Here is a 22,978-nt window from a genome sequence, read left to right as displayed (position 1 = left end):
CAGTTTGTGGTTCAGAACTCCTCATACTGACCAGCAGGGGGCGACAGTGGAGAGAAAAAACCTTCTAATAGCAGAAACCTCCAGCTGGCGCATCCAGAGAAGAAGATGGCTGTAGACAGACAATAGGAGAGTAGTAGAAGAAACCAGCAGGTTCCCAGTGAACTCCAGTACATCTACTCGTTTCCATGCTGCAGTCCAGCTCAACCAGAGCAGAGACGGTTCTGGATCCGGGAGACCCAGCCTCTGGCACCGGCCGGGTCCAACAGCAGCTCAATTTGGTCCAGGAAATTTCCTCTGAATCCATCTGGAGAGGCTTCAGTTTCCTAGTAATAATAAGAATGATAAGAATCTACTTGATAATTAACATTTCAATCACAGTAAAAGATCTACATGGCAATACGAGGAGTTTTGGTATCAATCTGACACCAAGTAAATGCAGGGCAGTATCACCAATATCAATACCGATACTTTTTCTTATTCAAGCTTCATAGATCCAAAAGACCTAGGACAGAATTTCGCCAAACATTGTACGTGACAACAAAATGCTACACACCACAACACTAATTATTCTTTTTTTCCAAGTTGAACAATACAAGAAAATAATAAAAAGAATAAGGAATTTCTTTCCTTCAGTAGAACCATAAGTGAAATTTAAATAAAGTATAAATAAAGAAAGAATACATTCCCCCCTGTTTGACTGGCGCCGCTGAGCCACGTGATGGTGCAACAACAACAGACTGTGGAGGGTGGAGCAGCGCCGCTCTGACAGACAGAGCCGTGTGCAGCAGGCAGGAGAGAAAACAAGTTGAGTATTGAGTATTGTTCAGTATCAATACCAGTGTTGGTATTGATATTAGGATTGAGCCGCCCACCTCTACATGGGCTGCATAATGTATTTTTGATGAATCATAAAGAATCTTTGATTGGTTTATTATTTGATAATAAACCAATCAAAAATAATATTTCCTGCAGCATAAAAGCTAAAGTAAGACTGGAGATAAAAAGGAGACTCTGCTGGTTTCTATCTTCCCTCCAATCGTTAAGGAGGGGACCACCTACACAGCAACGGTCTACCACCTGTACAGTTTGACAGAACCGGACCGAACCCGGTTTTATCCGGACTTTATGGGTCGTCAGAAATGGGCAGCAGGTGAGTCAGCGATGAGACGCCCAACAGGTGAGACCTTCAGATTGTTCAATCAGTTGGTTTTGGTTTGAGTCTGGATCCAGGTTCTGGTTCTGGTCCAAGTGTTGGGTTTGGGCCCAAAGGGTTCTGTGCTGACATTGTTTCAGTGACTGATTGGTTTTGAAGGTTGCTACTTGTTTCTGCCTGATCCAAGACAATCTGAGTGTTTCTGGAGAACCGACCCACTGAAAGATGGCGACTTCTGAGGAAATGGATCCTGCAGGAAGCTGAGAACATAAACATCCTGTCAGCTACAGCCAGGTGTGATGTCCTCAGGAGGTGGGGCAGAAAACTGAACCAGGAGCACTTCCTAAGTTCAGCAGCTTCATCTGCTGAAGGATTCTACTCCAGAACCTCTTGGAACCAGCAGTGGACCTGCAGTCTAGTACTGAAGGGTTCTGATAGGAACATCTGGACCAACCAGGTATCTAATGCATGATTGAGCTGATTAGGTGAGGAGGAGATTGTCCCAGTTATAATCCGTAGTGGTTTTTCAGTTGCAAAAATCTGAACAGAAGATGGTAATGTGGAAAATCGATCAGAATCAAACATTTTAAATAGTTTTTTGTTTTCCTTTATTTGTACCTGCAGTTCCGTCCTCTAGCCGAAAGGTGGAGGTAATGTTCCCCAACTGCATTTCCTATTTACTGATGAAGAAGAAGCTAACATGACGGAGTAACCGAAACTGAGGAGCTGTGTTACGCAGTGAGTTCTGTTCTGCTGTCTGCCCAGTTCGGACTCAGTGGGTCCGGGTCGAGTTATATCTTTTATTTGTTATGGTGTCGCCAAGCGAAACACGTCCAGCGCATGCTCAGTGGGCAACCCGCTGCACGTTAGCTTAGCCATATTAGCTCCGGTGTTTCAGCTCCACTCAGGTTAGATGGCTGCAGTAAAGCCGGGATCGAAACAACCACAACAAATATGTAGTTTGTCTCCTGAGGCTGATGTTGAAAAAGATCTGACTGAAAGCCTGGAGTTAAATCATTAAACGGTTCTCGGATGGAAACAGCGTGGTAAAATGTGTCGGCAGAGATAAATATCCTGCGTTCTCATTTATACCAGGTTCTTTCAACCCTGAACACCAGCTTCAACTAAACTGGCACCAACTGAACCGAAACAGCCTGAAAGGTATCTGTACTCTGTGCTGAACATCGTAATAAATAAGATAAAAGAACTTAAAGATAGTGACACACACAATAATTAGACATTCAACACAAAACACAATAAAATGACTCGGTTAAACAGACAAAATCAATATCAATTAAATGATTGGTGATATTTATACAATTATTTATAATAATTTCATAAATATTAACTTTATAAAGTTAATATTTATAAAAACCCAGAAAGCTCATTTGGATCAGAACCATCCAGATCAGGTTCTACAGTTTCATCCAGTGCTGCTTCATTTACTCACGATAAAGTAATCACTATGGGGGAATTTTCCTGCCATAATCCAAGAGCACACATTTTAAGTCTGAAAGCAGGATTTCATGTCTTTTGTCCTCAAAATTTTTAATACTTTTGCTTACATTGTTATTTTGAAAGCAGTAGCTGTTGGCAACCAGTGGCTGTTAGCGACCAGTAGCTGTTAGCTATCAGTAGCTGTTGGTGACCAGTAGCTGTTAGCTATCAGTAGCTGTTAGCGACCAGTAGCTGTTGGCGACCATTAGCTGTTAGCTATCAGTAGCTGTTAGCGACCAGTAGCTGTTGGCGACCAGTAGCTGTTAGCGACCAGTAGCTGTTAGCTATCAGTAGCTGTTGGTGACCAGTAGCTGTTAGCTATCAGTAGCTGTTAGCGACCAGTAGCTGTTAGCGATCAGTAGCTGTTTGCGACCATTAGCTGTTATACAATTTTTCATGTAGCTGTTAGCTATCAATAGCTGTTAGCGACCAGTAGCTGCTGGCGACCAGTAGCTGTTGGCGACCAGTAGCTGTTGGCGACCAGTAGCTCAGCTGGCGGATATTTAGTGTACTACGTAGCAGAAAGCTAGCGTCGTCCATGTTTGATAAGTGAGCAGAGACTAAGTGTCAGCTTTAAAAGTTTCAAGAAACGTTGCAAGTTTTGAAAAGACAGACAGGAAGTCCTGCTTTCAGACTGAACGTGTGCTCTTGGATTATGGCAGGAAAATTCCCCCATAAATCACGTTCAGGAAGATGCCAATAGTTCTATTTGGAATAAATAAATAAAATTCATTTTATTTATGAAGAATGTCATAAAGTCCTGACTGAGAGCTGTGAGTCTGTGGAGGTTTTGCTTCTGTACTGAGCAGAACCTCAGAGTTCTGGTTCTACTCGGGTTCTTCTCTTTTCAGCAGAGCTATCTTGGTCGGGTTGTGGAACGTTCAAACCTGGAGAATGATGGGAGGAAATCTTGTTTTGATGATATCACATCTGAATTTCTTCTTTCTTTCTCCCGCCTGCTTCCATCAGTCTATGACCTTTAACCTTTCATGTGATGTTGTTGGTGTTTGATATAAGATCAAACTAGACATCAGCCTGATAATATCAGACAGCAGGTATTGCTCCACACAGCCCTTTGAGACGTGGATATTACACACACTGCTGTTGCCATGGTGACAGGATATATTGTGCACCACCAGCATGCCGTACTTTGGGTCCAAACCAATCACTCTGATCGGCTCTAAACCGAGTGAAACAGAACAAAAAGGTTTATGGGGTTTCTCCAAATCTGATTTCCCTGAAGCGGTACCGGTACCGGTACCGGGCCCCCTGAACTCCTCCTCATCAATAAGTAAAGCCCTCTAATTTACAGATGGCCCAGGGACGTCCAGCTGAAGACACTCTCTGTCCTCTGGATGTCAAAGCAACGAAGACCAGTAGAGATGTGGCGGACGGCGGGCTGGAGGAAGAGGAAGCAGCACCTGGTTCAGGTAAGCTTTCATCCAGCTGCAGGATGCAGGGTCATGATGTCGGGGTCACAGACAGGGCAATGCTTGTGGGGTGCAGAGCCAGTCACTCACACCTTGTTTTCGGTCTCGTATTCAGGCCAGGTGGAGCTGAGCTGGGACTCGGTTGCTATGGAAGCCAGTGAGTGCAGCGATGTGGAGCTGGGACAGCTGGACATGGACCTGGACAGGAAGTCCAGACAGCACAACCTGACATCCAGGAACGTGCGAGCCATCCTACACGTGAGTAAGACGGGTAGTCCAGAAGGCGCCGCGTTCTGGACTCGGTGTAACACGGCTTGATCTTCTACAGGAGGTGATAACACACGAACACGTGGTCGCCATGATGAAGGCTACCATCAGAGACACCCAGGACCTGCCCATGTTTGTGAGTTCTGATTGGCTGACAGGCTGTGGAGTCATCAGACCCAGTGCTTCACATTCAAGAGATTACAGCAGAGGGTTCTGGTTCTGGGAACAGCAGGGGAATGGGTTCCTGAATTCATGGTCCGTTTGTGACTCTACAGTAGCTGACTGGGAACCGTTTCTGAAAGGAATGGTTCTGCAGCGGTTGGATGGAGATGATCCAAACCTTCAGTAAATTATGTTGGTAAATCAGATCAGAACCCATTCTAGATTCACTTCTGTAGAAGGATCCAGAACATTCTGCAGTAAATCCTGAATCTCAACCTCAGTTCTGGTTCTGATTGTTGTTTATGGTTCTTTTCCCCTAGGAGACCAAGATGACCCGGTCCAGACTGAAGCAGGCTGTTCAGGAGGGACAGGTTGGTACCGGATCAGAACCAGCTAAGCAGAGCCAGCTGAGCAGAACCAGCATGTTGATCTGTCTGTCTGTTTGTAGAGTCTCAACTGGACCCTGCCGGCTCCACACCTGTCCAAGGTAAACCCAGCCTGTCTCTTTACCTGTAAGTGTTCAGCGGCACTGTGGTGCCGCTGGTGGTTTTGCTGTGGTTGGTTTGGGTCTCGGTGCTGCTGGAGCCGGGTTGGTGACCCTTGTGCGATCTTTTATAAATTCTTATTGTTCGAATAAAAAGTAGAATTTAAGAAAAGACAGTGAGACCAAACATGATCAGAGTAGTTTTGATGCAGATTGAGGGGAAAAAAGAACTGATGAAGTTTTTTGTGAAAGCCTTGATGAGGATTTCCTGAAACTGTCCCAGAAATGTTCAGAGGTCTCGTGTATAAAACACTGCGCGGTTTTGACACTAAAACTTGGCGTAGGACAAATTGAAAAAGTGTGGCGCACAAAAAGCTCCAGATGTATGAAGCCGAGCTGCGATCAGACCTGCTCACCTTTAGAAATCCTGATTTGGGGAAACAGAGCAGCTGCTGCTCCGCCTGTCGCCTCCATAAATACATATTAATTGGTATAAATACCAGGAAGTCTGCCGCCATGTGAAGCCGTAACCATGGCAACGCCCTTGTTTGTAGCAGAGTAAGTATCTATAATAATAATAATATAGTTTATTTCTAAGTTGCTTTCAGGGCACATAAGGTCACCTCACAAAAATAAAAAATGAAAGAAAGAATCCTAAAGATCTCAGAGCAGACGCTGTTGGAGCAGCAGAGCGTTCAGCCGGGATTTCAATGTTTCTTCTGAATCCAGGAATCAGGAGCAGAAGTTACATTTACAGAGTCCAGATGATTTCTGGCTCCACTGGAGGACGACTGCAGCTGGACCGGTACCGGTACCGGTACCTGCTTTAAGTTCTGCTCAGAGCTCCAGGATGATCAGTCTGGATGAATCTAAACGATCAGAAACCAGCAGATCAATCTGATCTCTGATCAATGGCTCCATGTTCTCCATCAGAGCCAAAGCTCCTCAGGTAGCGGCTCACCTTGGTGCAGCTACTGATATACCTGGGATTGTCTCCACACCTGATCACCTGATCAATAATCAAACTGTTTGATCAGCCCTGGTTTCTCTCTAGTGAGAATAAATAGATGCATTCAGACGATGAGTTTCATCTTTATGAGACACAAACTGAGCAACATGATTATTTACATTGAGGTTTTCACATCCTTTATTTCTCTTTTCTTTATTCTGTGTGTGTGTGTGTGTGTGTGTGTGTGTTAGCTTATTGTCTGAGGATAAATGTCATGGTTTAAACAGTAAAATATTAAAATCATAAAATCATGGGGTTTGATGCTTCCTGGTCTAAATAACGGAATCAGATTTCAGTGGATTTAGTGAGTTTTGACTCTTTCTAGTTTATTATTGTCCACAGAAAAAGTTTGTGTGGCTGCTGCACATTTTCACTGCAGGTCAAAAGTTAACCTATATTTACTCAAACTTTCATTTTCATACATGCCGACTTGTGCGTAAAATATGGCGCCGCACAGTTTTTGTGCGCACGCCGCTTTAGACATGAGGCCTCTGAACCTGCTAATAACACTAAAGAGGCGAATAAAGCAGGAGAGGTCAGTGTTTGTCTTTGCTTCAGGGTCAGCAGAATCTGTATCCTGCTGAAATTAAGAAGTTTTTACAAAAAACTAAATAGGTCAGGGTGATTAAAGTAGAAGAATATTTTCCAGATTTAAAACTGTTTGTTGAATCCTCTCGGGCTTTAACAAAGAAAACTGGAAATTTTGCTGATTTCTTGATCTATATTAACAGATAATAAAGTTATCACTTAAAGAAACTTATTTTGAAAGTCAGAGCCCAAACAATTACTGCTGATGAAGATGAGGATATTTAGAGAAATATTTTACACTTCTGTGTGTATTTTCTTCTGTTTCTTCATCTCTATGTTTTACTTTAAATGGCAAAAAATTCAATTTAAATGTCGCCAGAGATGAAGTAAAAAGAGCAGAGTTTTTTTAGATGTATGGCTTTGAAGAAAATTGATATAATGTTAGTTGAAGAAACAGCTTTTCTGATAACGAGACTGATTGGAAGGAGGTTTGTTTTAGCCATAAGTCCAGTTTAGTGTCAGGATTGGGTTTGGCCTATTTCTTGTGAAGCAGAGGAAATAATTGAAGGTAATTTATTGGAAGTTAAAGCCAAATATGAAAATGTGAATTTAGTTTTTCTTAATGTGTATGCTCCAACTAAAGGGACGGATAGAATGATCTATTGAATATTTTATATGAAAAGATTGCAGTGATAATGATTATTTGTTTTTGTGTGGAGATTTTAATTGCACTGAAAATCGGTTACTGGATCGGAACCACTTAGAGCGTCAAGCTGAATCCTCTCGGAGGCTCAGACAGCGGCCTGCGACCTCTGACCTTTCAGATGGGTTAGGGTAGCCTTCAACAGGAATCACAGACATGGAGTCATTCTAAAGACAATATTTTATCCTAGGCTAGACTGGATGGTATTTCCAGCACCTTGTGAAACTTTCTGTCAACTTTGAACTTTTCAACCTGTTGCTGCTTTTCATGCTTCAACATAAAGATCAAAAACTTTTATTACTTTTTGAAGAATCAACAACAAGTGGGGCATAATCATGAGGTGGAACGAGATTTATTGGATATTCTCTCTCTACCTCTTTCTGTCTGTCTCTTTCTCGCTACCTGTCTGTGTCTCTCTCTCTCTACTTCTCTCTCTCTACCTGTCTGTCTCTCTCTCTGTACCTCTCTCTCTCTACTTGTCTCTCTCTCTCTCTCTACCTGTCTGTCTCTCTCTCTACTTGTCTCTCTCTCTCTACCTTTCTCTCTCTACTTGTCTCTCTCTATCTGTCTGTCTCTCTCTCTACTTGTCTCTCTCTATCTGTCTCTCTCTTTCTCTACCTCTCTCTCTCTACCTCTCTCTACTTGTCTCTCTCTATCTGTCTCTCTCTCTCTCTACCTGTCTGTCTCTCTCTCTACTTGTCTCTCTCTATCTGTCTCTCTCTTTCTCTACCTCTCTCTCTCTACCTCTCTCTACTTGTCTCTCTCTCTACCTGTCTCTCTCTCTGCAGCCTCCTCAGTTTGTTGACATTGACCTTGAGGAAGATGAAGACTCCTCTGATGAAGAGTACTGTCCTGATGAAGAGGAGGAGGACACAGCTGAGGAGGTGAGTGAGTTTCTGTCAGAGCCTCTCCTGTATATTATGGGATGGAGAGTTAGGGGTTGCCATGGTACCACAGTAATTAGGGATGAAAGGTCATTTACAGTCCATGATATTGAAGTGTAACCATGACAACTGATCAGACCGTTTCCATGGCGATGGCTTACTAACATCCTTTGTGCAGATGTTTCTCAGCGACGCCGACAGCCTCGCCTCACCTCCCAGAACGCACCTGTGCTCTCCACCTGAACATCCGGACCAGGAGACCCGGGAACCTCAGGAGGTACTATGACCTCTGACCCCTGACCTGCTGTCCAGAGTTTTGCAGGTCACTTGCATTGATTGACTGTATAACAACTGTGGGAGTTTTTAATGTCCAAGTTGAGAAACCTGAAGGCAGAGAGGCAAAACGCTGAGATGTTCTTGGCAACTTTGATGATAATGTTGATGTCAGTCAGAGTCTCTGATCGTTTCTGACTCAGACAAACAGCTGCTGTCACAAAACGTTCTTTCACTAACAACGCAGCAGTTCCTCCTCGCCTTTCATCTGTAACCATGGAGATGAGCTGCTAGATCATTTCCACTCTAAAATTTCAGATATAATGGCTCCCATTGAATTGAAGTTTGTGTCTCCTTGCAGAAATCCACAGATCTGCTGGACAACCTGCCGTAGGGCCGAACATAAAACTATTATGAAACCTATATTTTTACAATTTATAGCATTTTATATTTTATTTTTATGTTATCTACAACTACTACTCAGTGGTAGTTGTTGTTGTGTCTTGTCTCTATGCTGTAACTGCGAAGTAATTTCCCTGCTGGGATGAATAAAGTAATTCTATTCTATTCTATTATAAACTAAGACTGTGTAGCTATTGTTGAGAAAGGAGAATTTTTCTACCTGTTGCTCATTGTTATCCCAGGTCTGTTAGTGTCGTGTGTAAAAGTGAAACCACAAAGACAGCAGCCACCATCCAATAGCACAATATGGGTGAAACAATGTCAGGCAGAAACGTTGAATCTACGTTGAAGCCTGACATTGAAACGAAATGAAAGTGGTCGGCGACTTACATGTTGAATTAACGTCTCAACCATAACTGACACCTTATTAATGTTGATTCAACCATCTTCTGAATGTGGCTCAGACATTTTACTAAAGCTGGACCAAAGTTTATCAACTATCCGTGTTTTTCATTTCAAACTGCCTCAAACTGGTTCCTGAACACACAGAGCTCTCCTGACCTCTGACCTCTGACCCTGGGCATCAAACAGCAGATTTGATTATAAAGATTTGCACGTTTCATCTAATATCTTCAATCTCTTATAAAACAGACATGAGCAGTTTCAGTACCAAAAATCTGTTACACTCAATATTTTCTGATTAGTTTCCTCCTTTGGCTGCAACAAACTGAGAGATTTTGCAGATGAATATCTGATTTATAGACTGTTAATACTATGATCTACTATAAAAGCTCTACACTGCATAGACTAATTTTAATAAAATCGTGACCATCATAAATGTTCTACTGATTATGTTAAGTATTCATTAAATCATGAATCTAAATCTAATTTAAATTAAGGCCTACTCAAAACAATCATGATCAATCTAATATTTCAACCTGCACTAAAGTTAAACACCATTAAAATTAGCCTAATTAAACTAATATTTCCAACACTATGAACACTAAAACATGAAAATGTTCTTTACTCTGGAGCTTTATTTGCCACATTGATAGAATCCAGACTGAAACGCCTGAAATGGATTTTCAGAGAAAATGATAAAAATCTGAAAATTAATCTGCACATCCACATAAGATGCAGTAGCACATGCAGAAAAACGGACTCAGTTTAAACACTTTACTATAAAAGCCTAGAAGAAATTACAGATCAATTAATCTCCTCTTCCTGCTGTCTGGATATCTGACCCACTGCTTTCTTCCAGGAAGTCCAGCCTTCAGTGATCGGATCTCAACATCCGGTTTTAAACACAGCAGGTATCAAACTGGTAGAATCGTTCTGGGTGAACCTCAGTCCATCTCCAATCTGCCGTTCATCAGCAACGTTACTGGAAAATCAGTTAAACAGCCGCTTCAGTCTGGTCTCCATGGTTACCGCAGCACGGGGACCGGCCTAGTCAAAGTGTTCAATGACGTCCATATAAACACAGATGGTGGAAGACCCACTGAGCTGGTTCTGGTTCTGGTCATGCTACTGAACCGACTGGAGAACTGGGTCGGTTCAGAACTCCGGTCCAGAACTCAACTGGACCGACTTGTCAGTCCGACTTGAAAAACTGGGATTTCTTTGTTTCCATAAGAAGCGTCCCATCAAGAGGTCAGAGGTCACATGGGGTTCCCCAAGGCTCCACCCTAGGACTTCTCTGATTCCATATCTATAAGCTCCCACTGGCTCAGGTTGCAGCAGGAAATAAGATCAGTTACCATGACGATGCAGATGATACGTTATGATGTCACCAGGTGACCTTTGACCCCTTCCATCACTGAACAGAGATCAGAGAAATGTGTGGATAAGATGAAACTTTCTGAAAAGAAGCTGAAAGAAGCTAGAATTATACATCTAGAGCTGTAGATCTAGAGTCAGTTTCCGTTTTTCTTGCCAGATACCAGAGATCATGCTGACCTCTGACCTGACCCTTCAGAGCCACATAAAGATGGTTCCAAAGTGGGCCTTCTACCAGCTCCAGTTCTACACCACCTGGTTCTACACCACCTGGTTCTACACCACCTGGTTCTACAGTCCTTCACTGAGAGACTTTAAACTGCTGGTAGTTCAGAAATCACTGATCTGCTGCTGCTGGATCAACCTGCTGGTTCTGGTTCTGCTCTGCATCAGAACCAGAACCAAACATGGAGAAGCTTCTATGCACCACAGATCTAGAACAAGCTTCCAGAAAAGTGAAAAACAGCCAAAACCCTGAGTTCCTTTAAATCCAGTGATCAATAATCTGATGTGTAACAATTTGAAAATGTGATGTTTGCTGTTTCTCTGACTTTGTATTTTTGTGTTTTTATGAGGTGAAGTTCTTTGAACTGCCTTGTTACTGAAATGTGATACACAAATAAACTTGATTGCAATCAAGTTTATTTAAGGTCAGACATGACCTCCGACCTTTTGTCCAGCGTGTTGCAGGTCAGGTGACAGACCAGGTGAGCAGCTCCTCCAGCGCTGGTTCCTCTGACACGTCCTTCCTAGAGAGGCTAAATGCTGTGGAGGCGGAGCTAGACTGTAGCTCCGCCTACCCCTACGACCAGGTAACATCTCACCTGTCTCTTTGTCTCGGAGCTCCCTGCCCATCTGCCTCTCACCTGTCTCTCTCTCTCAGCCTCTGGACAGGAAGCCAGTGGCCGATGAAGAGGACGACGGTGATAAAGGCTGCCTGGCGTTCCGGACGCGCTCCAAGCTTCCTCTGGTCAACGTTCCTCTGGACCGCCTGGAGGCAGAGCTTCTGCCCCCTGACATCACTGCCGACATGTACGACCAGAGCCCCGCCCAGCTGGAGGACCGTCATTGGACAGAGTGGCTGCAGGGTCTCCTGGCGCCTGGTCCAGAAGGTCAGAGGTCAGGGTATCTTTGGGGGTTCCTTAGTGATGCAGCATTGGGCAGAGCGCCCCCTGTCGGCTGTAGCCGTACCTTTCTAGCAGTCCAGCAGTCACCTGGTCGCAGGACGTTCACTTTCACACCCAGATGCTGTGAGCCCAGCTCCAGCCAATCTGTTCCTCATCCATGCGTGCAGAGGCGGTCCCAGGATGCTTGGCGCCCTGGGCGAACCATCTTTCTAAAAGGTTCATCCCCCAGGAGCGCTCTTGGGTTACGATCTTCCGCCGGTCGCTTTAGGGTCAGAAACTATTCACACACAAGTCTGACTGCGGTCAAATCCCCCGATTTGATAACCAAGGGAGACGGAGGGAAGAAGTGGGAAAGGTGCGGGGGCGGCATTTTGTGGGAGGCGCTCACACCGCCCCCCACAAAATGCCGCCCCGGGCAGTTGCCTATGTCACCCATATCAGAAACCGCCACTGCATGCATGGAACTAAAAGCTGTCCGATAGTTTTCAAAGTGTGCAGCTGAATGATGGCGTTGCATTTTCTCCACATCCAAACAGAAGCTACAGTCAGTGCTCCACTGAAGGTTGCTGTTAGCTGAGCTTTTGTTTCATCAGCTGCCTTTGTCTGGTTCTGATCGGGTCACCATGCTTTCAGCTCCCAACAACTTTAAAATCCATCCGTAAACAGTGGCGGCCATCTTTTTTGCTTCCTTAAGCAGGGAGCTCCTGGGGGACGGCTGCGTTCTTCTACTGGTCGCTTTGGAGTCTGAAACTGTTCACACAAGTCTGACTGCAGTCGCATTTAATCAGTAAATCTGATTTTAGCACGAAGATCTGCAGTGAGAATGAAACTGATGTCATCCCGACCGTCCAGAACCCTTTAGGCCGGTCTCAGTTCTCATGGAAACATCTGAACCTTTACGATGTTCTGTCAGAAATCTTTCTGTAGTCTGCAAACGGTCGCCTTATTTGCCTGAAGGTGCAGCTCACAGCAGTGGACAGAGTGGGACGTGTCCTCGGTGGACGACTGTAGGGACGATGTGCGGAACCTGAACCAGACTGGATGGTTGATGATCCTTCTCTCTGACTCCATCTTGTTGCTTTCAGAGGAAGCTGATGATGACGATGACCCAGAGTACAACTTCCTGGAAGACCTGGATGAGCCGGACCTGGAGGACTACCGGACGGACCGAGCCGTCCAGATCACCAGTAGGTGTTCAGGGTGGGGTGGTGTTGTGGATCAGCTGGTCTCCGTCTGAACTCTGTCTTCTGTTCCAGAGAAGGAGGTCAACGAGCTGCTGGAGGAACTCTTTGACACGGTGTGTTTTTCTGGTTTCCTGGTTCTGGCTCTGGAGAGCATGCAGAACGGACCTTGGTCCCGTCCAGATGTTGCTTTGACTGGCTTTGACCTCTGTAGCTGCAGGAGGAAAAGCTTCCAGCTGAGGAGGAGGAGCAGGAAGTCCCATCAGTGCCCAAGTTTAACGTCCCACAGGTTTTACGGTGAGTTTCACCTTGAGGAGAGGATAGCTCCTCCTGAAGGTCTGAGGTGGTGGCAAACTGCCAGAAGGTCCAATTGGGTTGGTTCTGTTGGTGGATGGTTGCCATTAGCAACAGGTGAAAGACGGTCCTCCTGTTGGGACGGTCCGGCAGAGCAGTGCCGACATCGTTTGGGTCAGGAGGAACAGAAATGTCCTCTGCTGGTTCTCTGACTAAAGATGGCAAGAGAAGAGTTCAGCAAAGAGGAGAACATCCGGATGCCTGAGGTTCTAGCTGAAGCGGGTTCTGTTTTCCTCAGAACCCGGGTTCATGGTCGGTTTGCTGACTTTATTTCCATCAGTTTCAGCCCTGGGTTGATCGTATCTGGTTCAGCCTGAAGCCAATGGTGTTTTAGATCAGACACTTCTGAAGAGCTTCATTGTTTTGTTGCCGTCTTTAGCTTCGAGGCTCCGTTAGCCGGGATGCTGACGGAGCGGCGGCAGACGGTCCGGAGACAGTACGAAGCCGTGCAGCAGAGGAGAGCTCTGCAGGACACCACCAACCATCCCAGGACCACCAAGGGTCCACCCGGCCCGCCACTCATCGTTCTGGGAAACCTGACCGGCCCCGCCCTCCAGTTAAGCCCTGCCCCCCAGACAGGTACCTCCTTCCAATTGGACCGCACCCAGAAACTGCAGCTACAGCAGCAGGTGCAACAGGTACGTCTTCTAAAACCATCAAAGTTTAACTCCTCAGTGGACCGGGTCGGTGGTTCCTCTGGGGTTGGTTCTGTTTCATTTCTGTTCGTAATCATGAAGGTGGAAGGTGGATTCAGGTCCACAAATGGGCCGGAAGTGATCAGAACCAGAATTCTGTTCAGTTGTGAAGCAGAGCAGAACTTTATGCACTCTAACCCTCTGATGGTTCTGTCCTTCAGCACGTCCAGCTGCTGACTCAGGTCCACCTGCTGAGCCGCCGAGTCCACGCCCTGAACCACGAGGCACACCTGACCAAACGCTACCTGGTGAGTGTCATGGACCAGTGAGGCAGGATTCAGGGCCCAGATGTCTTAATGTCTGTCCATCACGATATGTCCTGTCAGGTTGGACCATGTTTGAGTGGAGCGGATCAGATCATTACTCATTTCTTCCTGCAGGAGGAGCTGCAGCAGTTTGCTGGTCGTCATGACGACCTCTGTCCACCCAGCAGCTTCAGCGCGTGTAACCTGCAGGGGGCGCTGGACCTTTTGAGGGAGGTGGACCAGCGACAGCCCAGTCCGCCCTGCTGTTCTGGTTCTGGAGCGTCCAGACGGCTGCTGCCCACCATGACTCCCACCACCAGCAGTAAGACCCAAGCCTCTGTTCTAACCGCTCAGCTACAGTTTTGGTTTTTGGGTGTCAGTTCCGGTTCTGGTCCGATTCAGGTCATGCTTTCCCGCTGCTGCCCGCCGACGCCGCCTGGCTGTTCGCCACTCGACCCGTCTTCCTGTACCCAGAACTACTTCCTGTCTGCAGCCTTGACCCCGCCCTGCACAGCAGACGCCAACGCAGAGTCTACACCGCCGGAGAGGACGGGTACGGTTAGATTATAAACTGCTCCGCGGACCGGTACCGGACCGCGCAAGAAATAATTAAATATTTCCGTTTTATGTATTATTTGAGTCTGGAGGATCTTTTATTTTGTAAATCCTTTAACCGGACTCTCTCGGTTCCGTCTTGCCGCCAACATGGAGCCACAAGCAGCAAATGAGCCAGAAACGGATCAGATTGTTTGTAAAGTTTCTTTGTGAAGGGAAAAGGCCCAGAGAAGAGCCAGGAGGATGGATTTATCTGTGATTCCCACAGTCCAAGCTCTGCATGATATGGTGACCGGATGTTAATGAGGCAATGAAGCTTCAAGCTGCTTCTCCACTAGAGACCAAGAACCCGGAGCATCAGCAACACTTCCGGTCTCATCGTCTCTCATCTCTCCCAGATGGACCGTCTGGTTGCAGAGAAACAAGCTCAGGGCTCCATTAGTCGTTACCCTGAGTTAAAGTTTTCACCAAAGTAAAATGTTCGTTTTTGTGGCGCTTTTGTATCTTATTCTGAAGGGATATGTAAACGTTACCATAGCGACCAGAGTCAGAGAGCGTTAGGGCAGTGGAGAGACGAGAGGAGAGGAGCTTGTGAGTTTTAGGTCTGGTTCACATGATTTAAGGATTGTGGGCCGATTTTCCAAACCTCTGTGACCACAGAGCCGATAAAAGTCCAACAGGTTCGGTCGGTTCGTGAGTCCAGCAGCAACACACCACAGAACCGATTCCAGAAGAAAATCCAGTAAAACTCCAACAGACCAAACATGAGTGTAGAATAATCAAACAGGATGATGATGTAGAAGCAGCAGTGATAGTTTGTGGCTCATTTTAAACAATAAAAGACGAAACAAAAAGAAAAGACGTTTGATAAAAGATGGCGGAGCAGCCGCTCTATGATTTGGAGGTGAGTTATGTTTTTTGTAGTTAACATTTTTAAATGAATAATCATAACCACATATAATAAATATATATAAAAATGACATTTACATATAGTAATAAACATTTCCACATATCACCTCTGATGTCCACCGGACTCTTGGTTGCCATGACAACTGTCTGGGATCCCCTCCGTTCTGATGTCACCGCGCTTTCTGATTGGCTACCTGTCACATTCAACAGGCTGCGTTTCGCTCCCAGTCAGTAAAAACCCCACAGGCTGCGATAATCGGGCCGAGACAAAGTTGAATATGAACGATTGTAGATCGGACATATTCAACACATCACCAGTAACTCACCACACACTGCAGGACGCTGGAAGATTGTCGTAAATGGAAAATTGGGGCAAAGAAAAGGCTTCAGTGGGAACACCAACATGAAGAAGCATTATCTGACGGTCCCCCCCTCACCCCCCTGGGCCGCAGCAAAATTGCCAAGTCTTGACCGGTCCGTTGTAATAAAAAGGTTGGGGACCACTGCTGTAACCCTCTTCCCATGATGCCTTGCTGCAGGCTGGCGGTGCTGGGTCTGAAGCACTTCCAGGGGGCGCTGAAGGCTGACGAGCTGATCAGCTCCTTCCTGCTCTGCAGGAGCCGCTCCGACTTCAGGAGGCGGATCCGGGAGATGAGCAGCCCCAGAGCACCGCGAGACGGCGTGATCAAGGTGATGTTGTTACACCTGTGTGATGTCACCTGGGAGCAATGACAGCACAGGTCTCTGATGTTGCTTTTCCTCCAGGTGTTTGTGACGCAAGGCGTCGTGCCCCCGCTGCCCGTCGCCTGCAGCAGGGTCTGTCCAGGCAACCGGGGCCCCCCGGTGGACAGAGACACTTCCACCATGCCCAGATGGCTGAAGGTCAGAGGTCACCCGCTAGCCAGTTGTACCTTTCTGTTGCTAGCAGCTCACCTGTGATGGTTGTCACCTGTAGAACAGCCAGTTGATCATCCAGAGAACCAGGAGAGGCGCCGGCCCGTACTCCCCGTCGCTCCCCCCTGGAGTCGCCCTCAGGCTCCACCCCTCCTATGGCAGGAAGTCCCAGGTGTCTCGCCGCGCCCAGCGCCGCCTCTTCACGCTGGCCCATAATGCATCTCTGCTGCCGCTCGCCAAAGCCCCAGCAGAGCAGGCAGTCAGCCGCCGTGGGACGCTGCCATTGGCTGCCACTCGTCTAAGCCCCTCCCTCTCCCTACGTCAGGACGTCCAGCAGAAACCAGCCCCCAGCACTACAACCCCCACGATGCCTTGCTCAGCTGCAGCCCAGCAGCTGTGGACCCTTTCCTCCTCCTCCCAGCATGCCGCGGGGGCCGACGTCCTCCGACCAATCAGACAGCAGGAACCAGAGAGCTGCGTCCATCCTCCAGAGGAAGACAAGGACAATTCTTCATCATCACTGAGCCCCTTCTCGTCCAGCGCAGGAGACGAGGATGAAGAGGGAGAGGAGGAGGACTGGTCAAAGATGGCCGTCAGTCTAAAAGGAGGAGGAAGAGGAGGAGGAGCGGTGGAGGGCGGGGGGCAGGAGAGGACAGCGGACGAGGGAGAGCAGGAGGAGCCGGACGGAGACGGAGAGGAAGAGGAGGATGATGAGGATGGGGGACGAGAGGACAGGGGGGGGGGGAGAGAGGACGACGGGGACAAGGATCGTCGTGGCGGCGACGAGGAGGAGGAGGAAGAGGATGACGAAGAGGAGGAGGAGGAAGACTTCGACGACCTAACTCAAGATGAGGACGAGGAGGAAGTGATGTCATCAGCGTCCGAGGAGTCCGTCCTGTCGGTTCCTGAGTTACAGGTGAGGTCAGGGGTCGGTGGGTCGGCGACCACTTCCTCGGCCGCGTTGTCATGACGACAGCGGTGTCCCCCACAGGAGACGATGAAACAGCTGACCTGGCTGGCGGCAGAGCGGCGGCTCTGCGACGGAGACTCGGAAGACGACCCGTCCTCGCAGGAGGACGAAGACGAGGAGGACGACGAGGCGAAGGGGGAGGAGCCAGCAGAGGGGCGGAGCTTCCAGACCAGCCTGGACAAGGATATGCCATCTGGAGACAAGACGCCCCGAGGACGGCGGAACGCGGGGCGGGGACGAGGTGAGACCGTCCGCAGGGACGACTGCGCTGGACGGAACCAGTCCACCGTCCTCACCAGCCACGTTGTCTCTGTCCTCGTTTGTCCTCAGGCCGCAGCCGTCCGCTGCGCGGCTTGGCGAGGACGCGTCTCAGTAAGGACGCATCCAAGCTGTCCCTGCTGTATGACGAGAAGCTGCTGGACAATGACCCGCTGAGGGACAGCAAGGACGCGGCGTTCGCCCAGAGCTACCTGAACAGGGTGGGTGGCCCAATCCCACATCTGGATTAAATCTGAAGTGCTGCTCTCTGATTGGCCAGGTGTCCAGCTGCTGTCGCCACCTGCAGGCTACAGCAGGAAGTTTGACGGATTCATTCATTACTGTTTTAATAATCTAAGTATTTTTTCATTTAAAAACCAAAATGTTAGCAGAATATTTAGCATAAACCCGAGCTGGAGGCGCTAGACCGGCCTTTCAGCCAACTGACCAGCAGTAGGTAGAGGAGGGGTTGTCATTAAAATGATTTAAACTGCTTCTGTGACTAATTTGAACCAGAACTTTGCAGAACCGCGGTGCTGCTGGTCCAGACATTTTAAAATCATCACAGTGTGATGAATCTGCACATTTGAGTTAAAATCATAACTTGTTTTTGTTTTTGCTCATTGTCAAACTCACAGCTGAAGGGTTTCTGTACCTTATGTTTTCTCCTACATATAATGTTGTTTTTAAGTTATTTAAGTGCCCAAAGGTCTGTATTATTATTATTATTGTTGTTTTCATTTTTGTGATGTCATGCTGTCCAGGTGCGCGAGGCGCTGCAGGACTCACCTGAGCAGGTGCAGGAGTTCGTTTCTCTGCTCGGCGAGTTCGAACAGGCAGGAGATGGACAGGAAGTGACCGGCCTGTTCAGGAAGCTGCGCTGCATCCTGGGAGAACACACAGACCTGCTGCGGGACTTTGCTGCGTTCCTGCATCCGGAGCAGGCGCTGCAGTGTGGGCTGGTGAGTGCCTGCAGTACCGCCGTTCCACCCACAGAGGGCAGCGCTGAGACGGAATCAGGCAGGAATGAAGAAATTTAAAATGTCAGAATTGGCACAGAAACATAAAGATAGAGACAAAGTAAAACTTAAATGATTGAGATTTAACAGCTTTTGATATTTCATTTTTATGAGGTAAATTTTACATTTGACTTACATTCAGTTCTTTAAATATAAAGCAGCTTTTAGCAGATGCTAAATTATTAAAACTGTTAATAAATATCAATACATTGAAAGAGCTTGATGTTCCTGATCTACTTGGTTCTGGTTCCGGTCCAGTTGGAGGAGCAGCAGGCGTTCGAGCGGAGCAGGCGTTTCCTGCGGCAGCTGGAGATCAGCTTTGGAGACAATCCGACTCATTACCACAAGATCATCCGAGCCCTGCAGACCGGACCCGACCCGAGCCCGGCCCATATCCAAGAGGTACACCAGCTTCTGGTTCCGCTCCGGTCTTGGGTCTGGTCCTGGTTCCGGCCCGGTTCTCTAACCTTAACCTTCCTCCCAGCTGAAGGTCCAGATGGCGGCGCTGCTCAGAGGCCACACCCACCTGCAGGCTGAATTCTGGGTATTCTTCGACGACCTGCGGCCGCCGGCGGCTCGACCTGAACAATTCGAAGAGGCTCACCTGCCGGAGGAAGGAGACGGCGCGGAGGGGGGTGGAGCCAACGGCCAGGTATCGGGAGGCGGAGCCGGCTTCGAGGAAGTGACGCTGCCGGACCTGGAGGAGGAAGAGGAGGGGCATAAAATCCCACCAATAAGGAGCCGGCGCCAGAGGAGGAAAATGGAGTCCCACCGCAGCTACAAGGTGCCTGGTGATGTCACAGAGACCGAAGGCTGTGATTGGCCTTCAAAAACGACCTGATTTTAGTTTATAAAACTTGAATCCACTGCGGATGTTAGCAAAGATTAAACTTGCTCCCGAGAGCCTGAGTTAGAGGATTGGTGCCCCCTAGTGGACAGGAGGAGTTCAGGAACAGCTTCAGGGTGGAGTAGCGCTGCCTGCTGCGCCACCTGGAGGCAGAAAATAATCAGCATCAATCAGCAAGAGATGAAACAGCAGAAGAAGATTGTTAGAGGCGCAGAGACAGACAAAACCCAAGCTTCTGATTGGTTGTTAGAGATGATGATGGTCCAGTGACTTCAACATTATCATCATCACCATCAGGGGTTCTACCGCAGGACCACTGATGGTGATGATGATGATGATGCAGTGTCTTCATCATCAGCGGGTTGTGTTTAAAGGCTGTTTGTGTTTGCAGGGCTCTGATTGGCTCTGCCTCTGTCACGATGCAACAATCAGCCGACATCGGAGGAAACGATGCTCTCGCTGCCATGACAACAAGGTTTGAGTCCTTTACACTGTTGCAGGACTTTTTGCTAAAATTAGTTTAATTCAATTTTAAAGATTTTTCCCTTATTTGTCATCAGCTGGGGATCAATAAAGGTTCCCAGATCAGGTTCTGCTGGTTTAGCGTCTCATTCATGTTTCTGCATGTAAATAAGTCATGAACAAAAGTGACGTTAAGTCTCTCTGCTCTGTGTTTGAAACGTTATTCATCTGAGTGGCCACTAGAGGGCAGCTCTGACCTGGTTTCCTGCCTCTAAGGAAAGTTTCAGAGAGCATCAAATATGGCGGCAGTGGAGCTGCTGATGAAGATGAAGACGTCTGTTGTCAGACTAACTTAATGATGGAATCATAATTGATGGAAAGTTTCAGCAACTCTGCCAGACTAAAGAACTCATGTTAATGATCCATGTAGAGAAACTGATCAATGTATTGGCCTGTCGCAATAAATCAGATGATCAATTAAAACAAGCTCAATAATTTTACATTTGCACGGTTTTTAGTTTTTCTCTTTTCTCTCTTTCTACCAAACATTGGATGATAAAGTCTTCATTGTGTTGCTTTTATTTTCAAGGATAATGTTGTTTACAGAGGCTTCATAATTCATTGTATTAGTTTTTTCTATTGTTTATTTTGGATATTTCAAATGACTTCCAGTTCCAGTGTAGAGTCAGAACGCTGCAGCTGGAGTTCTGACTAAAACCAGGAAGATAGAGACACCCTAACCCAGTTGTACAGTCCTTCACTGAGAGACTTTAAACTGCTGCTAGTTTAGAAATCACTGAATGGACCCTAACCCTAACCCTAAGATCTGCTGCTGCTGCTGCTGCTGCTGGACCAACCTGTTGGTTCAGAACCAGAACCAAACATGGAGAAGCAGCATTCAGCTTCTATGCATCACAGATCTGGAACAAAGTTCCAGAGAACTGAAAAGTGCTGAAACCCTGATTTCCTTTCAGGCTAAAAGCCTCAGCCTGGTCAGAGTTTGATCGTTGTATCTGATGTTGATTATTCTTGTCTGGATTTCATTCACTCTGTTTTTCCTCTGCGATGTTTTCATCCTGTGACCTTTAACCTCTCCCTGTCAGCGAACTCTAGTGGGGCTCAGGTGAAGGTGAAACTGACCTACCTGTCTGCTGCCTCCCAGACCTCTCCAGGTGTGTCCAGAGCTCTGAAGAGTTTGGATCCTCTTTATGCCCAGATAGGCTCCGCCCCCGACCCACCAGGTGACACACAGCTGAAGGGGGGTCACAGCAGCCCCCGGCCAGGTGAGTGATGTCACTTCCTGTTTGGCCTGACCCTCACCCAGGTGTGTTCTGACCTTATCGGTTGGGTCAGCAGATCAGAGTGGTGCATCATGGGAAAGTTTTCCTATGACTGATGAGAAGGAGGAGGAAGAGGAGCAGTTAAAGGACGAAGAGCAGGAGAGCCCCACCGCGAAGAGGAAGAGAGAGGAAGAGCTCCGAGCGCCGGCTGCCTTCATCACCGCTGACACCTCCTCTTCCTCTTCCTCAGTCGCTCCTCCCATCTGTTCGTCCTCTTCCTCGCCTCGGCCCAGCCTTCCTCCTGACCTCCCGGTTTGTGCCAAGAACATTTCTTTGACTGCGAGTGGAGAGAAGGTGATCCTCTGGACCAGGTGAGGCTCCTGTTAGGCTCCGCCCCCGTTTGGCTCCGCCTCCTCACATATTTTCTCAGTAATTCTTGATTTTCTTCAGGGAAGCGGATCGTGTCATATTGACGATGTGTCAGCAGGAAGGAGCCAATCAGAATGCTTTTCAGGCCATTTCTAATCTGCTTGGCAACAAAACTCCCAGTGAGGTAATTGGCCGTTATTTCCATGCAGGTCTCTGATTGGCCAATCGATTTTCAGACTTTGACCCTTTGACCTCTTCTCAGGTCTCTCAGAGGTTTCGGGATTTGATGCGATTGTTTCGATCTGCAGCTCGTCACGCCACCGCAGAGGAAGAAGCTCCGCCCACTGACCCAACAGCCAATGAAACTGCAGACTGACCAATCAGAGCAGTTGTTGAAGGATCAGTCTGTGAATCTAAATATTTAGGTTTTGTTTTTATCAAATTGATGTTTTTGTAACAATAAATAACTTTTTGTAAAAGCCTGGCGTGAATTTGCCGACTCTGATTGTAGACAACCACTAATTATTTATTATGGATAAAATTATCTTAAAGATGAATATTGAGGTTGCAATGCATTGTGGGTAGCAGAAGAAGATGGGAACAACATTTAGGGACCGGAGCCATTCTGTTCCCTCGGTTCTCGGTTTGTAATCTGGACTCTCCAGGAAGCTGCTAATCCAAACTTAACATCAGATTCTGGTTCAGATGAGCAGTTTGTAGATTCAGTGTATCACGAAAGTGAGAGAGGCACTTCTCAGCTGTACTTCAGAAATTCAAGTCACAGACTTGGAAAAGTGTTTTGGTCAACTAAAACAAAAATCCCTTCTCAACCTTGAACACTAGAGTCAAACGACAGAAATTCTTTGAGGAAAAGTGTGAAATGGCTGAACCTGTTGAGTATGCTGCACGGTTTAATGTTAAGATCAAACAACCAGACTTTACAGTCAACTCCAGGGTCCTGGTGGACCAGGCGTCAGGTTAGCTCATGTGACCCACCGTTTCCATCGGTGCTAGAGAGAAACAGAGCCAATGGCTTCAAATTCAGGTCCAACATTTTCACAAAGAAACCAACCCTGTCAGCTGCTGCTCTGTCTAGACCAGGCTGCTCAAGTCCCGTCCTCCAGAGCTACTTTTAGATGCATCCCTGCTGCAACAGACCAGGATCAGCTCTGAGCAGACCTGCTAACAAGCCGTTCATTTGAGGTGTGTTGGAGCAGGGATGCATCTGAAAGTTGCAGGATG

The 22,978-nt window shown here is 47.2% G+C and overlaps 1 protein-coding gene across 2 annotated transcripts; it reads left to right on the top strand.

The window, feature by feature from the left end:
* The first annotated feature begins 1,789 nt into the window (after positions 1-1,789).
* Positions 1,790-22,218, top strand: gon4l (gon-4 like). Of its 2 annotated transcripts, XM_023330915.1 has the most exons (31): positions 1,790-1,891; positions 2,249-2,314; positions 3,963-4,080; positions 4,196-4,338; positions 4,409-4,483; positions 4,830-4,880; positions 4,958-4,996; positions 8,022-8,117; positions 8,296-8,394; positions 11,252-11,383; positions 11,455-11,683; positions 12,784-12,885; positions 12,955-12,995; positions 13,094-13,176; positions 13,613-13,871; positions 14,090-14,176; positions 14,309-14,495; positions 14,576-14,726; positions 16,177-16,327; positions 16,403-16,519; positions 16,593-17,447; positions 17,523-17,742; positions 17,832-17,980; positions 18,524-18,721; positions 19,037-19,180; positions 19,263-19,562; positions 20,017-20,100; positions 21,250-21,370; positions 21,444-21,738; positions 21,818-21,920; positions 21,999-22,218. In XM_023330915.1, the coding sequence occupies exons 3-31, from the start codon at positions 3,963-3,965 to the stop codon at positions 22,110-22,112; spliced, it is 4,743 nt and encodes a 1,580-aa protein (XP_023186683.1). In that variant the 5' UTR covers positions 1,790-1,891; positions 2,249-2,314; the 3' UTR covers positions 22,113-22,218. The 2 variants fall into 2 exon arrangements, with proteins under 2 accessions (XP_023186683.1, XP_023186682.1); XM_023330914.1 differs by lacking the exon at positions 2,249-2,314 and having other exon boundaries at positions 1,791-1,891.
* Positions 22,219-22,978: the final 760 nt, after the last annotated feature.

Source organism: Xiphophorus maculatus, chromosome 3 (genome assembly GCF_002775205.1).
Source record: "Xiphophorus maculatus strain JP 163 A chromosome 3, X_maculatus-5.0-male, whole genome shotgun sequence".
In the NCBI taxonomy this organism is placed as follows: domain Eukaryota; kingdom Metazoa; phylum Chordata; class Actinopteri; order Cyprinodontiformes; family Poeciliidae; genus Xiphophorus; species Xiphophorus maculatus.
Note: the sequence above shows the minus strand (reverse complement) of the source record. Positions and strands in the feature narration are given on the sequence as shown.

Excerpts from the sequence above, each read along its gene's own strand:
- gon4l (XM_023330915.1), top strand. The coding sequence starts at position 3,963 with ATGGCCCAGGGACGTCCAGCTGAAGACACTCTCTGTCCTCTGGATGTC. Across the intron at positions 4,997-8,021 it reads CGGCTCCACACCTGTCCAAG|CCTCCTCAGTTTGTTGACAT; the intron begins GTAAACCCAGCC and ends CTCTCTCTGCAG. Across the intron at positions 21,921-21,998 it reads GCAACAAAACTCCCAGTGAG|GTCTCTCAGAGGTTTCGGGA; the intron begins GTAATTGGCCGT and ends ACCTCTTCTCAG.